The sequence below is a fragment of the Orycteropus afer genome, unplaced genomic scaffold (assembly GCF_000298275.1).
Source record: "Orycteropus afer afer isolate SDZICR_OR568_19922 unplaced genomic scaffold, OryAfe1.0 scaffold00424, whole genome shotgun sequence".
In the NCBI taxonomy this organism is placed as follows: domain Eukaryota; kingdom Metazoa; phylum Chordata; class Mammalia; order Tubulidentata; family Orycteropodidae; genus Orycteropus; species Orycteropus afer.
The window spans coordinates 1,113,914-1,130,461 of NW_006922011.1; the positions used below are offsets into that span (position 1 = coordinate 1,113,914).

Below are 16,548 nucleotides of genomic sequence, written 5' to 3' on the forward strand. Positions count from 1 at the left end.
TTCTGTCTTGTTGAACTTTGATACTAGTGCTGGAGCAAGATGGTATCTCATTGTTGTTTTGATTTGCATCTCTCTAATGTCTGATTTTTTAAAGTTATTTTTATAAGCTTATTTTTCCTAACAGCTCTCTTCCCCTCTTTCCACATACTATTGAGATATAAACACTCAACTAATATAGCATCTGCTGTTAACAGAGCTATTTAGGATACTCTTAACTATTTAGTGATTTTCATGATTGTACCTGGACTCCAGAAAGTTAGCAGCAGTTGCCTGTCACCACACTAGAATCCACTCCCTGACTGATGTTGTAATTCCAATCTGTACACATGGGCAGCCATTGACAGCCCTGACCATCTGTTCTTTTATTTCTTGACCCACTTCAGATGCCTCCTGTTCCCAAGGTTCTCACTTTCTTCCCAGCCGTACTCCTTGTAGTTCTCTACTAACTCTGACTAGGAATCTTGACTCCATACTACTTTCAGCCTTCATATGCCATTCTAGATTCTAATTTACCTATTTCTTTAACCACAGTTAGCATAGTGCCTGGCACATGGTAAGCACCATCTTATATTCTTTATACTATTAGCTGATTTAATATAAAATGAAGTAGGACTTACTAGTATTATAATTTATAGAGGAAGAAATTGAGGAACAGAGTATTAAATGTACTTGCCCAAGATTTCAGAGATAATCAATGCTAGAGCTTAGATGTATAGCCAGACTGTCCTAGTGTCGCTCAAGTCTGTGTTTCTAACTGTGCTGCTTGTATATCTACAGGGGTTGTTCATTGTCTCATTTATTTAAGTTTCAGTACCTTAATCTCTTGTTTAACCTGTGGAACCCATGACAAATTTTCTTCCTCCCTCCTGTAGCTAAATTAGGGAACATTTATCCAGGGGGAAAATAATTAAACATTGCCTCTTTTCCTCTTCTTCCCAGCCAATTATGTGTACCTCTAGTAGAGAGAGGGAATATTTTAGCTTTATTCTGCTGGGAAGTTTTGTAAAATAAACCTTTCCATGCCCAATTCTGATACACCCCCCAGGTGTAAAGAGCCCAGTCGAGAGTTTCTGTGATACTAAGCCAGTGGGTATGCTGCATTTATGAGACATGTTGTGATAGAAAAGACTTGAGAACCACTAATGTACAAATTTATTTTGAACCAATTGTAAAACTTTCATCTGTCTCTGTATTGAGAAGCCAGTTGTATATATTTTGTCTGAAGGAGTAAATTTAGTTACGTTTATATTTTGTTTACCTAGTGTCACTCTGAAAGGAATATACCACAATGGGATGGCTTGAACAAACAGGTGTTCATTCTCTTACAATTTTGGAGGCTTTGAGTCCGAGTTCAAAATGCCAGTCTCTAGAGGCTGAGTGAAAGCCCCTCAACTTTGGGCTTCAGCTCAGCCTTCTGCTTCCAGCTCACTGAAGCTAGACGCTTTTCTTCACTCAGACAGCTGCTGGCTACTGAGGCTGACAGGCTCCAGGTTGACAAGTAAAAAGGCACAATCCCAGTGTTACCAGACAACATGGCAGGCTAATAATTCAAGTCCAGATGACATCCCAAGATTGGCAGAGGATGGCAGGCTGTTGAACAACAACATGGCTACATGCAGGGTTCAAGCATGCCAAAAGGCTAGAGACCATTCCCAATGCTATTTCTTACATACGGGAAGCAGACCACGTCCCTAAAGCAGCTACTCAGCTGCTCCAACAGATTCCACCATGGAGTTTATTTATTACCAGTCTCACCTTGGGGAGTAACTCTATTCAGCTGCCCAGTCACTTAACTAGGCCCAGCGAAGTTGACATAAACTTAACTACTACAGGATATATTCATTAAAAAAATACACAATGCAAAATTTTAACAATGAAAATACTTAACAGGGTCAAATTTTTCTTTTCTGATCTTTTATTGAATGGATAAAGGCATTGTCTAAACTGAACATGATAAATGTTTTGCTTTCTTTGGTCAAATTTGCATTTGAAGAGCTGTTATAAGAAAAATCTGCCTATAAAAATTCCAATATGTTGTTAGAGTGGATTTCATTTTATCTTATTTATATCACATATCAGTCTTTTGCCTCATGTTTGTCATGTAAGTTATAAATGTCTTTCCTAGGTATTGCTTATCTTGAACATTCTTAGAAATGTATCTGGCTGAATAATTGTGTGTGACAATATAATCTACAAGATTGAAATATTTTTTTCAACTTTAAATGCAAGACTAGGTTTTTTTCTTCCTTTGGAATGTAATGGAAGAATAATAGAAGGTAAATGTTACCTGTGCATTTAGCTGATTAACTGTCACTCATCTATGATTGTTGCACCACTTCTCTGTTCAATGTATGGCCAATGTAGTACAGTAACAATACATTTTTAGTGGCATTATCAGCATTGGTAAAATAAACTCCCCATTATATTAACTAAAGCTGTGCAAACAGATTTACTTCTCATGTGTGTTCTGATAACTGCAGAAAAATCACTCTGTGTTTGGTTACAGTCAGACCTAAAGTACATGAAGGCAGAAAAATGAAACCATTAAAAAAGAAATAAGGAACCAAAACCGAATAACCTTTGGTGTAGGGCTCCTTGAAAGCCAAGGACATTATTTGCCTTTGAATATGTTTTATCATTTCATTTATTCTCATTATTTTCTGCTAAGTTGTGATTTCACTGAGAGCTTCCTGGGAAGTAAAATGCTTTCTCAGGAAAGTATGCTGCACTTTTTTAAGTTCTTCCCTGTAAATGTTTGCATATTGGAGAATTAAGAATTTAGGAAATAATTTTCAGACTTTCCGATCAGTCATTTCAGGGATACTTTACCTTGAAATTAGCAAACTTAAGTTGTTTTTGAGATGACAAATTTAAAGTATTACTCAGTTTTCTCTTTCCATCTTTCTTTTTTCCTTCTTTAGTACTTGCTGAGTAATGTTTTTAAAAAAGTGATGACACATTTTTTAAATACTTTGAGAAGAGGCTCTGTTTTTGTAGTAATTACTGGAGACCTAATCATTTTAATTTTCTTCAAACCAATGCAGTGGTAGGGAAGTATCTAAGTGTATGCAAGATGGGTAATCTCGTTAGAATTTAGAGTTCTCTTTAAACTTTGACTAAATTTCATGTGTTTAATGTTACAAGGCTTACTGAAAGTGTAATACCCACATTTTCAAACCAGTTCTAGTAATAGGAAATATTTATATAACATTTTATAATTTTAGAAGCATGTTTACTACACTATCTTAATTTTTTTTTTTTTTTCAGAAACTGTCTTCTGAAGTAGGGAGGTTAAGTATTATTCTCATTTTAGAGACAGGATCTAGAGCTTAAAGAATTTAGGAAATAACATTTGTCAGTAGTAGAGGTGGTAGTGGGAGCTCTGGTAGCATAGTGGCTAAAGGCACTTGACTGCTAACTAGAAGGCTGGTGGTTCAAACCACCAGCCACTCCTTGGAAGGAAGATGGGGCAATCTATTTCCGTAGTGATACTGCTTTGGAAACCCAAGGAGGGGTTGCTATGAGTCAGGTCCAACTCGATGGCATATAACAACAACAACAACAGAGGTGGTAGTAGAAGTCACAACTTCTCTTATATCAATGTTCTTTCCCTTAGGATTCAAAGTGCTTATAAAATTTGGGGAAGTCTCTTTCAGGTGGCTTGTAGGAAACCTGACATTATTTCAGAAGAACAAAGGAAGAACTGTTTGTCTGGAACCTCTTATTTCAGTCCTTAAAGGCAAACCTCATTCTGCTGTGTTCTTTAAGGCTGGGTCTATAATGGGGATGGTTCTTATAGGAGAACAGTTGTACGTCCCTGTAGTTGTGTAGGAGTAAACCATCTCTTGTACACTCAGTTTAGGAATATTTTTGAGTGTCTGTAAGAACAGCCAATCTAGACTCAGCAACATAATCCAGTTGGAAGGAGATAATAGCAAATCCAGAGATGATACTGGCACTATCTCTGTGCTTCTTCTTACCACTGCTTTTGGGAAATAGGAAGGAAAGTTCCTACCCTCCATGAGCATAGAGGTTCCTCTTGTAATCTATTGGACAAATACACACAAGGTCATTTCAGTTTCTAGTAGGAATCTATAGTGTAGAGCCACTGAATTTGCCTGTAGTTACACAAATACTTTTGGTGTTCTCATTTTCTGTCTTCCTTCCTCATTAAGAGGTAGTGAGAATAGTATGTAGTGTCTATTACTAGGACAAACTCTTGGTATATTTTGTGTCTAATGGCATGTTAATGTTGTGCAACTATAGGATTGACCTAGTCAGCGATGACATTCTCATCTTCACTTTGGAGTTTACTAATTGGAAGAGACTTCCACCAACTATTGAGAAGCTGCTCTGTGTTCGTGCCTCAAATTCCTCTTGGGTTCTACAGCAACATATTGGTAAGACAGTATAATTTTTTTTTTTTTTTTTTTAATATACTATTCTTCCTTCTCAAGCTATGTTGTAATTTTAAGTGAAAAGACTCACTAGAGAACATAAATTGAATATAATTTGCATTTCCTTAGGTAGAGTTTGGAACTGTGGAGGATAGTGAGATGATAGAAATTTCCGTCAACAAAAATCCTATCTGGTTTTATAAGTTTAGCCTTTAGAGCATATTACGAAAATTAGATGTTTACTGACAGTATTATTTTAAAACATCCTTTTATTTTTTAATAAGGTTTATGCAAAGTGGGTCCTAAAGATCTTGTTGGTGAATATTTAGCTTGTGGTCAGAAAAATGTTAAACTTAATTTTCTTCTTTGGACTGTGCATGGAGTTGTATTCCCTCTGCAGTACTAAAAAGTATTACCATCCATATTTATACTTGTCCTTACTGAAGGTATGCCAGTGTGTTGGCATGATATCACTATGAACATGAGCTGGGTGAAAATTTTGTGAGCTGATCGATATTTTAAATGATTGTTAAACAAATTGTCAACTTATCCTCACTAATAAAATTTTAGTCTAATTAAGAAAGTAAAGAACACACAATGGGGAAGATTTTGCACAAGGAAACCAGTTTAAACTGAACTTAATGTATGCAAAGTATTTCTATTTACTTATTCAAATGTATTTTACTGTGACTATATTTTGTTAACCAGATTATGTCTTAAGTTAGAAAAATTGTTTCTTCACTGATATTTTTACATGAAATATAACTCTTCATAAAATATTTTGAATAGGTTTTTAACAAATGAACTTATGCATATGTAGAAATGTATCTTAATCTCTTAGAAAATTACACTTAAGTAATTTTCTCAATCAAAAACAGACGTTCAGGAAAATATGCTTTTGAACTGAGGTGTAGTCAAGCTGTTAGATTTCTGTTGAAGAAAAGGTAATCTGTTTGGCATCCCTGAGCCTTTCAGTACAGAATTTCTTTAATGATAATGTTGGAAAACTCACTTGTGTGTAATTTTTAATTTTGAGAGTTGCATCTGCTTTTGCTAATTATGTATCTGCAGCGGAGAACAAATATCTATTCAGAACAGACAGAATGTGGGGCAATGGAGTTGGGAACAAAGAGTCAAAAGAGGGAGCATATGCCAAATGGGAAAATTATTGCGCTTATCAATTAGTAAAGATATGTGCGAGTTTACTCTGAAGACCTCAGCATATGGCAGGTTTGTCCAGATGAAGGTAAAAATTGTGCACAAGTACATTACCCTCCAATAGACAAAATCCATCAAGGGTTTCTTGTTTAATTATGCACTAGGTAGAGCTTGTGTAGGGTAATAATCATCATCTCTTAAGAGGATTTTATTTTGGCTGAAGATTTGAAAAAGCATTTCACAGAGGTATTCATCTAGCTAATGCTCTTCTGGGCTATTTCTTCAGCCAGGTCTTTTTTTCCTGGTTCCAGACCCTTACATCTAACCGCCTTTTGGACATCTCCAATTGGTATCCTGTATTTTGACATATTCAAAATTGAACTCTCCTTTTTTTTTTTTAAACAAATCCTATTGTTCCTTTTGCCTGTTTCTAATTCAGGAGATGAGGTGGTTTGGGAGTACCATTTACCAATAGAGTGACTTATCTCTGATAGCTGCTCATTGTACTGGGGTGATTATGCTCCCCAGAGAACGTTTGGCAATGTCTGCAAACATTTTTGATTGTCACAGCTAGGGAAGGGCTGCTGTTGGCATCTAGTGGGTAGAGGTCAGGGATGCTGCTAATAAACACCCTGCAGTACACAGGACAACCTGTCACCCCAACAAAGAATTATCCAGCCCCAATGTTTACAAGTATACAATTTGAGAAACCCTGATCCACAATGGCTCTTGCTTCGCAGTTGTAAAAAGCCTTTTAAATCCTAACCCAGGAAAGATTTGTAACCCTTTCTTTATTGCAAACTATGTAGGGAAAGCTTGTGTTCTTCTTCCTGGTTACATTGGTCTCTCGGGGTGTTCTTTCAATTTTTTTTGGCAGAGTTGGAGTCATTATTGCTAGAATTTTAGTAAGGCTGGGAGGAAAAGATCTACCCATCTACCTGATTGCCTGAGTTTCAAGTGGGATTGTGAATCTCTTCCTTTCTATAGTTCAAGGCTTTTCTTGGGGCACCCGCTCTGTTTCTTCCTTTAATTGTCAAGATGCCCAGTTTCTGCATATTGATCATCTGCACTCTTCTCTCTTTTCTCCGGAGTTTCAGCTGCAGAATTAGAACTTCTAATAAACAGAAACATGGTCAGGTTTAAGATCAATGGAAGTAAGCCCAGAAAAACTGCTCTTTGGTTACCTCTCTAAACATATGGCAGTCTTTCTTTCACCTTGCTTTCTCTAATAACTTATCATGATATTAACAACAATCAATAGATTCCTTCTAAGTTTTTTTAAAAGATGTTTCTTGCAGCTGTGCCCGTTAGTAAGCCTCTAGATAATTCTCAGCTCCTGAGCTCCTTAGGTATGCAGTATCTATCCCTAGAGAAAGATTTCCCTATTTTTTTCCCTCAAATCTCTTTCAAGTCCTGGAGATGCTATGTACTTGGTCAAAATTCTCCTTTCCTCACCCTTTTCCTCCCAGGAAGTAAACTTCATGCCTTAATACTTTATAAACAAGAAAGACATCTAGCCCCTTGCTACTTATCTTTTAATCACCAAGTCAGATTTGTCTTCACCAGGTTTCTTGCATCAGAAAGGAAATGTATCCAGGTAAAAGTTACTGAGTAGTTACAGCTTTATAACATTTTCAAAAAATCATCTGCCTTATATGCAGGTAGAAATATCACCTCAGCCACATAACAGTGTTGTTGTTAGGTGCCATCCTGTTGTTTCTGATTCATAGTGACCCAATGAACAACAGATTGAGATACTGCTCAGTCCTGCGCCATCCTCACAATCATTGCTATGCTTGAGCTCATTATTGCAGCCACTGTGTCCATCTATCTCATTGAAGGTCTTCCTCTTTTTCTTTTTTTCCCCTCTTTTTTTTTTTTAATTGACACCTTACTTTACTTGGAAGGAAGGTTGGGCAATCTAATTCCGTAGTGATACCCCCTTGGAAACCCAAGGAGGGGTTGCTATGAGTTGGATCTGACTCCACAGCAGTGGTTGCTTTTTTACTTTACTTTTGGAGCTCTGGTGGTGTAGTGCCTAAGGCATTTGACTGCTAATCAGAAGGCTGGCGGTTCAAACCCACCAGCCACTCCTTGGAAGGAAGATTGGGCAGTCTACTTCCATAGTGATACTACCTCAGAAACCCAAGGAGGGGTCACTATGAGTAGGATCCGACTTGATGGCACTGAATTTGTTTTTTTGGTTTGGTTACTTTACCAAGCTCCCAGTGGCCTGGATCCTAGCAACCAGAAGCCTCTCATGGTCCTCAATAAAGGCATAGAGAACCTCCTTCCTGAGCGACCTGGGAAAAAGAAACCAGTGGTTCAGGAGATGGCAGACGCTATCGATTGCCATCTTGGCAACATGCTGCAGCAGCTACATAGTGTCAATGCTGCCAATCCCTTAGAGCGGAGGCTGGTGAGGCAAGAGGAAGCCAAAGGCCCCGCCTGCACTCCCATCTTGTGGATCAGCAAGTGGGTGGACTATTCAGACAAGTATGGTCTTGAATGTCAACTGTGTGACTACAGTGTGGGTATGCTCTTCAACGACTTGACCTGCCTCATTCTCTGTAACGATGGCGAGAGCCTGCAGTACATTGAGCATGACAGCAGAGTCCTACCTCACCATCAGTTCCCATCCCAACTTCTTGATGAAGAGGATCACACTCCTTAAGTATTTCCAGAATTAAATGAGCGAACACTTGTTAAAAGCCGGTACCAGTATAACTCCATGGGAAGGTGATGAACTAGCCCAGGTACCCTACCTGTGCACCTGGTTCTACACCTGCAGTGCCATCATCCTGCACCTCAGCAATGGCTTTATGCAAATCAACTTCTTCCAGGACCATACCAAACTCATCCTGTGCCCATTGATGGTGGCCGTGACCTACATCAACAAGAAACAGGACTTCTGCATGTGCCTCCTGAGCCTCCTTGAGGAGCATGGTTGTTCCAAGGAGCTGGCCAGCCACCTCCACTACACTTGCACCACGGTGGACAAGCTGCTGAGCTCACACTCTGCCACCATCTGCTTCAGAGCCTCTCATAGCCCTCCCACCCTTTGGACTGGTGCCCCTCTTTGCTTGCACCAGCACTTGGGGCCTACACTGATCAGCCCCTCCATGTTGTTTTTATTAATGTGCTCCCAGCCCTGGGGACTGGGGAAAGAGCTACACCATCCTTACAGGTGGGGGTTACTATGTAAGTTGTTACTATTATTATTATTGTTTTACTTATTCAGGTGTGGGTCTTATAGGCCCTCCCCTTCCCCTCAACCCTACTATATGAGTTGTACAGATAATTTATATTGGATTTTGGACCGTCCTATCCTTGGCTTTAAATACATTAAACATATGTGAATCTTCAAAAAAAAAAATCCTTCTCCAGGGACTGGTCCCTACTGATAACAGGTCCAGAGTACATGAGATAAAGTCTTCCCATCCTTGCTTTTAAGGAACATTCTCACTATCTTTGTTCCAAGATAGATTTGTTTGTTCTTCTTTCAGTCTGTGATGTATTCAGTGTTCTTCCTGACACCATAATTCAAGTACGTCAGTTATTTGGTCTTCCGTATTCATTGCCCAACTTTTGCATGTGCATGAGATGATTGAACATGCCATGGTCTGGGACAGGCACACCATAGTCCTCAAAGTGACATCTTTCCTTTTTAACACTTGAAAGTTTTCATGCAGCAGGTTTCCCCATTGCAATGTATCATTTGATTTCTTGACTACTACTTCCTGGGCATTGATTGTGGATCCAAATAAAATAAAATCCTCAACAATTTCAATCTTTTCTCTGTTTATCATAATGTTGTTTGTTGGTCCAGTTGTGAGGATTTTTGTTTTCTTTATGTTGAGGTGTAATCCATACTGAAGGCTGTTTTTTTTTTCCTCCCCCGTGTGCCCTTCTTAACTGTACATTCTTGTCTGTCCTTCTTTCGCTCTCTGTGAATGTTGCCCCTCTGGTGTCTCATGGCTGATTGATCTAAGGGGTGCATCTCCATAGAGTAGGTGGGTGCATCACCCTGGGGTAGGTGTTCTGCATAAAGGTCCTTCTACTGTTGGGCTGAGAGCCAGTCCATGGAAGTGAGTCCATTTCTAGGCCCAAAGGGTAACCCTGGGGCATAGTCTTGGGGATTCCACTAGTCTCTATCTGACCATGAATTCTGGTCATTTTTGTGTTTTTGAATTTTGTTCCACATTTTTCCCTCCGCTCTATCCAGGATCTTCAGTTTTGATCCTTTCCGAGCAGTTGGCATTGGTAGCTGGTATGAAGGCTGTAGTTTTTGATCTGTATTAGGAAGTGCTTCAAGGCATCTTCACTTTTAGCAAGCAAGTTTGTGTCATCTGCATATCACAGATTGTTAATGAGTCTTCCTCTAATCCTTATGCCACATTCTTCTTCATAATATGACTTCTTGGTTTATTTGCTTAGCATACAAGTTGAGTAAGTATGGTAAAAAGATACAACCCTTATTTACACCTAGTCTGATTTTAAATGACACAGTATTCCCTTTTTCTGTTTGAATGACTGCCTCTTTGTCAGTGTATAGGTTCCTCATGAGCACAATTAAGTGTTCTGGAATTCCAGTTCTTCACAATGCTGTCCATAATTTGCTATGATCCACACAGTCAAATGCCTTAGCATAGTCAGTAAAAACAGGCAAACATCTTTCTGTATTTTCTACTTTCATTCAAGATCCATCTGGCATCAGCAATAATGTCCCTCATTCCACATCCTCTTCTGAATCTGGCTTGAATTTCTAGCAAGTCCTTTTTGATATATGGCAGCAATAGTTTTTGAATTATCTTCAGCAAAATTTTACTTGGGTGTTATATTAATGATATATCTGTATTCTCTTGGATCACTTTTCTTTGGAATGGGCACAAATATGGATCTCTTCCAGTTGGTTGGCCAAGTAACTGTCTTCTAAATTTCTTGATTAAAGAAATCACTATCCTAGCCAGCTTCCCAGGATCAAGTCTAAGTAATTAAATTCTTATGAATAAAGCATTTGGCTACTCTTCATCCTAAATCTGTAATTATCAAATTTGCACATTTCTGTCCAAGAGTGCTGTTGCTTACATCTCTGCCCTAAAAAGAATCCTAAGAAAACTCTATTTATTTCACCATCCCCTGCTTTGTTCTAAAAAGAATTTGAAACAGTTTATACATACATCTGGTAGCATAGTGGCTAAGGCACTTGACTGCTAACCAGAAGGCTGGTGGTTCAAACCCACCAGCCACTCCTCGGAAGGAAGATGGGGCAATCTACTCGTGTAGTGATACTGCCTTGGAAACCCAAGGAGGGGTCGCTATGAGTCAGGTCCGACTCGACAGCATATAACAACAACAACCACATTTTCATGAAATAGTGAGACAGAAGTTAACAGTAGAGGCACAAGAAAAATGAAAATAAAGGTGGAAATGAATAGAAGGAGTCATAGAAAGCGTAACCATAGTGATCTGAAACTTTTCTATGGATAGGCTGTAGATTGGACTCTGAGCTCACTAGTCATTGATTTTAGGTGGCAGGTGGCTGTTGTTAGTTGCCTTTAAGTTAATTGCAACTCATAACAATCCCACAATGACAAAGTAGGGTTTTCTTGGCTGCAATCTTTTTGAAAGAAGATCACTAGGTCTTTTTCCTGTGGAGCTGCTGGGTGGATTTCAATTGTTAGCCTTTCAGTTAGCAGCCAAAAGCTTCACCATTGCACAACCAGGGCTCCTGACCCCAGGATAGGTTTCAGAATATCTGGTGGAATAGATAACCTCTGTGCCCTTTAGAAGTTCTCTTTAAATATTATTTTTCTCAACTCAGTTTTTAATAGTAGTAAGTAGCTTTGTTGTTGTTGTTAGGTACCGCCAAGTCATCTCTGACTCAGAGGAACCCTGTGCACAGCAGAACGAAGCACTGCCTGGGCCCATGCCAGCTCCACAATCCTTGCTATACTTGAACCCATTGCCGCATCCACTCCAGGCAATCTATCTTGTTGAGGGCCTTCCCATCTTTCATTGATCCTCCACCTTACCAAGCATGATATACTTCTCCAGGGAATGGTTCCTTCTGACAATATGACCAAAGTAGCTGAGACAAAGTCTGGCCATTCTCGCTTCCAAGGAGCATTCTGGCTGCACTTCTTTTAGGACAGATTTGTTAGTTCTTTTAGCAGTCCATGGTACTTTCAGCATTCTTCATCAGCACCACAACTCAAAAGCATCAACTCTTTTTCAGTCTTCCTTATTCATTGTCCAGCTCTCACATGCATATGAAGTGATTGAAAATACCATGGCTTGTGTCAGGCATTCCTTAGTCCTTAAGTAGACATCTTTGCTCTTCAGTGCTTGAAAGAGGTCCTTTGCAGCTGATTTGCCCAGTGCTATATGTCATCTGGTGTCCTGACTGCTACTTCCATTGGCATCAGTTGTAGAACCAAGCAATATGAGGTCTTTGACAACTTCAGTCTTCTCTCCATTTATCGTGATGCTGCTTATAGATCCAGTTATGAGGATTTTTGTTTTCTTTTTATTGAGATGTAATCCATATTGCAGACTGTAGTCTTCAAATTATACTAAGAAGTATCAGAGTACAGCCGTTTTGTGCTACAAGTTGAGTTGAGAACATATTTTTAAGAGACAGTTTATCTTAAAAGGAAAATGAAAAATAAAGATTTGACTTGTGATGGGGTAAGTATTCTGTTGTGAAACCCAAGGAGCAATATAAGGATACATTTCTAAATATGGTGGGCTGAGCAAGCCAAAGTTTTCCTTAGAACCTAGACTTGAGCAATGCTACTTCCTCATGAATCCCCTCAAGTTAACCATTTATGGTAAGTATACCAAGGCAACTATGTGTGGTAACTTGTTGTATGGGATTGTTGTGCTTACAGTTAAAATTAGCTTTAAGAATAGTTTATCTGCATAATCCATCACATAAGTAAAATAAAGGAAAAGAATCACATAATCATATCAATAGATGCAGAAAAGGCATTTGATAAACTCCAGAACCCATTCCTGATAAAAACTCTCAGAAAAATAGGAATATAAGGGAACTTTCTCAACATAATAAATAGCATATTTGCAAAACCAACAGCCAATATTGTTCTCTATGGAGAGAGACTGAAACCATTCCCCTTGCGAACTGGAACCAGACAAAGATACCCTGTATCTTCATTTCTATTCAACACTGTGTTAGAAATCCTAACCAGGTTAATAAGGCAAGTAAGTGAAGTCAGAGGCATCCATATAGGTAAGGAACAAGTAAAACTACCCCTATTTGCAGATGATGTGATCCTATGCATATAAAACCCAAGAGACTTAGCAAGAAAACTACTGGAACTTATTGAAGGATTTAGCATAGTGGCAGGATACAAGATCAGCATACAAAAAACAGTTGGATTCCTCTACACCAACAAAGAAGTCTCTGAAAAGGAAATAAGGAAATCATTATCATTTACAGTAACTATCAAAAAGATAAGATACTTGGGAATGAATCTTACCAGGAACAGAAAAGACCTATACAAAGAAAACTGCAGAAGTAGTCTTCAAGAAACTATAAGAGATCAACATAAGTGGGAGAACATACCATCCTCATGTATAGGAAGATTGAAAATTGTGAAAATGTCTGTTACTACCCAAAGCAATTTATACATTCAATGCAATCCTGATTCATATTCCATCAACATTCTTTAAAGACATGGAAAAACCAACCACTAATTTTATATGGAAAGGAAAGAAACCTTAAATAAAAAGCACTACTGAAAAAGAAGAACGAAGTAGGAGGTCTCACACTCCCAAATCTCAAAACCTGCTATTCATCCACAGTAGTCAAAACAGCCTGGTATTGGTACAACAACAGACACATAGACTAGTGGAACAGAATTGAGAACCTGGAAATAGACCCATCCACCTATGGTCAGCTGATCTTTGATAAAGGGCCAAAATCCCTTAAATGGACAAGAGATAGTCTCTTTAACAAATGATGCTGGCAAAACTGGATATCCATTTGCAGAAAAATGAAACAAGATCTGTACCTCACACCACACAGAAACACTAACTCCAGATGGATCAAAGATTTAAAACTATAATATTCATCAAAGAAAAAATAGGGGCAAACTTAGGGGCCCTAATTTCTGACATAAGTAGTAGACTACTAAGCATAACCCAAAATGTACAAACAGCAAAAGATAAGCTACGTGATTGGGACCTTCTAAAAATTAAATTTTTACGTGCTTCCAAAGACTTCTCCAAAAGAGTCAAAAGAGAACCTACAGATTGGGAAAAAATATTCAACAATGACATATCTGACAAAGGACTTATCTCTAAAATTTATAGAAAACTCCAACACCTCGACAACAAAAAGACAATCCAGTTAAAAAATGGGCAGAAGATATAAGCAGACACTTCACCAAAGAAGATATTCAGGTGGACGGCAAACACATGAGGATATGTTCACTGTCATTAACCAGTAGAGAAATGCAAATCAAAATAACAGTGAGATACCATCTCACCCCAGCACTAATAATAGCAAAGTTCAACAAGACAGAAAATAACAAATGCTGGTGAGGATGTGGAGAGATTGAGACTTTCATACACTGTTGGTGGGACTGTAAAATGATACAACCACTGTGGAAATCTGTATGACAGTTCCTTAAAAAGTTGGAAATAGAAATACCATTTGATCCAGCAATCCCATTACAAGGTGTTTATCCCAAAGAATTGAGAACCAAGAGACAAATAGATACATGCACACCCATATTCTTTGTAGCATTATTCATAATAGCAAAGAGTTGGAAACAACATAAATGCCCATCAATTGATGAGTAACCAAACTGCAGTACATACACACAATGGAATACTGTGCAACACTGAAGAATAATTTAGACTTTGTGAAACACCACATAATGTGCATGAACTTTGAGGACATTATGCTGAGTGAAATAAGTCAATCACAGAAAAACAAATATTGTATTAGTCCACTACTGTAAAAAGTCAGGGAAAGGGTTATATATGGAAGGAAACTGTCTTTGTTGGTTACCAGCGATGGGAGGTACAAAAATGACAAGGAGGCCCCATGTTCTGACCTCCTCTAACCCTCCAAGAGGAAGACAGGGTTAACAGCAGTAACCCAAGGTCTATTACTGCAAGGCCAGACATGCTGCCTCCCTCCAGCCCTTTCTCCAACCGTTCCTCCCAAAGCACCCACCACCTCTCTCCTGGGTTCAGTAATTCACTGCAGTGGACACACAGAACTCACAGACTATGGGGTTTATTAGGGAAGCACCAGGCTACAATTCAAGTTCAGGAAAAATGCTCAGTCTCTCTCAGCCCGCCATCTCTCAGCCAACAGCTGTCACAGTGTCTCTCCCAGCATTGTGTGTCCCTCGGTGTCTCACTCAGCAATGTGTGTCTCTTGTGTCTCTTTCCCAGCAGCACGTGTCTCTCAGGAGCACGTGTCTCCTTCAGCAGCACATCCTTCTCAGCCAGCAGTCAGAGAGAAAATTCTTCTGCCTCTAGGAGGCCTCCTATCGAGCCTGGCAGAGTAGCCAAACTAACCAATATAACATCAGAATTCTAAGCACCTGAGAAAGTGAACTTCCCAGAACATTGCTTTGTGCTGCTCCCAACAGAAATACCCCAGGTGTATAACTAACAATCAGAAGCCACTTGGTTGCTCATGGCCAGTTCCACCACAGAGTTTACAAAGACTTATGGCTAGAAAAGCCATACCAGGTAATTTACTAAACGCACTCAGAAACCCAAGGAGGAGTCGCTATGAGTTGGATCTGACTCAACGGCAGTGAGTTTGGTTTTTTGTAGAAAATATATACTCTATTTATTTATTGTGCTTTGGGTACAGATTTACAGAACGGAGTATGTTTTACATTCAACAGTTTGTGTACATTTGGTTTCACTCCCTGATTACCATCCCCAACCCTAACCCACTTTCCTCCTCTTCATTCCCTGTTACTCCCCCCATCCCTGTGCCCTTCTTAGTTATGTACTCCTGTCTGTCCAGCTTTCCCTCCATGTGAATGCTGCCGCTCTGGTGCTCCATGACTGATTGCTCCAAGGGGTATATCTCTGTGGAGTAGGTGGATGCATCACGCTGGGTTGGATATTTTGCATGTAAGTGTTTCTACTGTTTGGCTGAGAGCCATTCCTTGCGAGTGAGTCCTATCCCAGGCCCAAAGTGTATCCCGGTGCCATAATCTTAGGGGTTCTACCAAACTCCATCTGACCAGTAAGGACACTAGTTTATGGCATTTATTTTTTTTTTACCACAGCATAACCTAACCTGTAACCCAAGTTTAATCTGTAACCAAAATCTGTCCCAGAGCCAACACTAAGGAAAATGCTAAAAGCTCCATATAATGTAGTCATATATTTGGTAATGAGAATAGTTATATGAGGATCTGTGGTGGAATACCTCAACTAAAAGCCCAACTTCCTATTTTAAACATCAATCTGCAAAACTCTCACTTGCCATTTTTAAATAAAATGTTCAGTAAACCAAAATTCTCTAAGTTTAGCAGAGGGTGGGACAGTAGAGGGATATTACAGGATTGCCTTGTTGAAAATGAATAATACTTTATGTCTGGCCATGGTAGCCATACCCATGCAGTTAAAAAGGCTATCTCCTTTAGTGAGAATCAGAGCCCACCATTCACAGTGGTTTTTAACTCTCGAGGCATTACCCCTGAATGCTATTCAAGATGAGGGATTGCTACTAAGAATCCAATCAGTAAGTGCCTGTCATCTTCAGAAGTTGGGCACATAACCTTGCATTTGTAAAGTAGGAAGCTTTCAGCTTCCCAGACATCAGCTGTGTTCTGAGCTTACACAACTTCAGCAGAATCATGCTTTAGTTAAAGCACAATCCTATACCAGGGACAACTCAGGGACGCACAAAACAGCAGGGCAGAAGAGCAGGAGAAAGGGGATTAAAAGCCAGGAAGCCAGACAGGTACAGTCAGCCACAGGGACCCAG

General features: G+C 39.2%; 1 protein-coding gene and 1 pseudogene across 1 annotated transcript in view; both read left to right on the plus strand.

Annotated features, from left to right (window-relative positions):
• Window positions 1-4,414, plus strand: part of ASB3 (ankyrin repeat and SOCS box containing 3) — a 143,500-nt gene extending 139,086 nt beyond the window's left edge. The window contains exon 8 of the mRNA XM_007954006.2: window positions 4,267-4,414. Within this exon, the coding sequence (XP_007952197.2) occupies window positions 4,267-4,414 (148 nt within the window). The remainder of the gene's footprint in view (window positions 1-4,266) is intronic.
• A 2,270-nt stretch (window positions 4,415-6,684) lies between these two features.
• LOC122151389 overlaps window positions 6,685-16,548 on the plus strand; it is a 37,421-nt pseudogene continuing 27,557 nt past the window's right edge.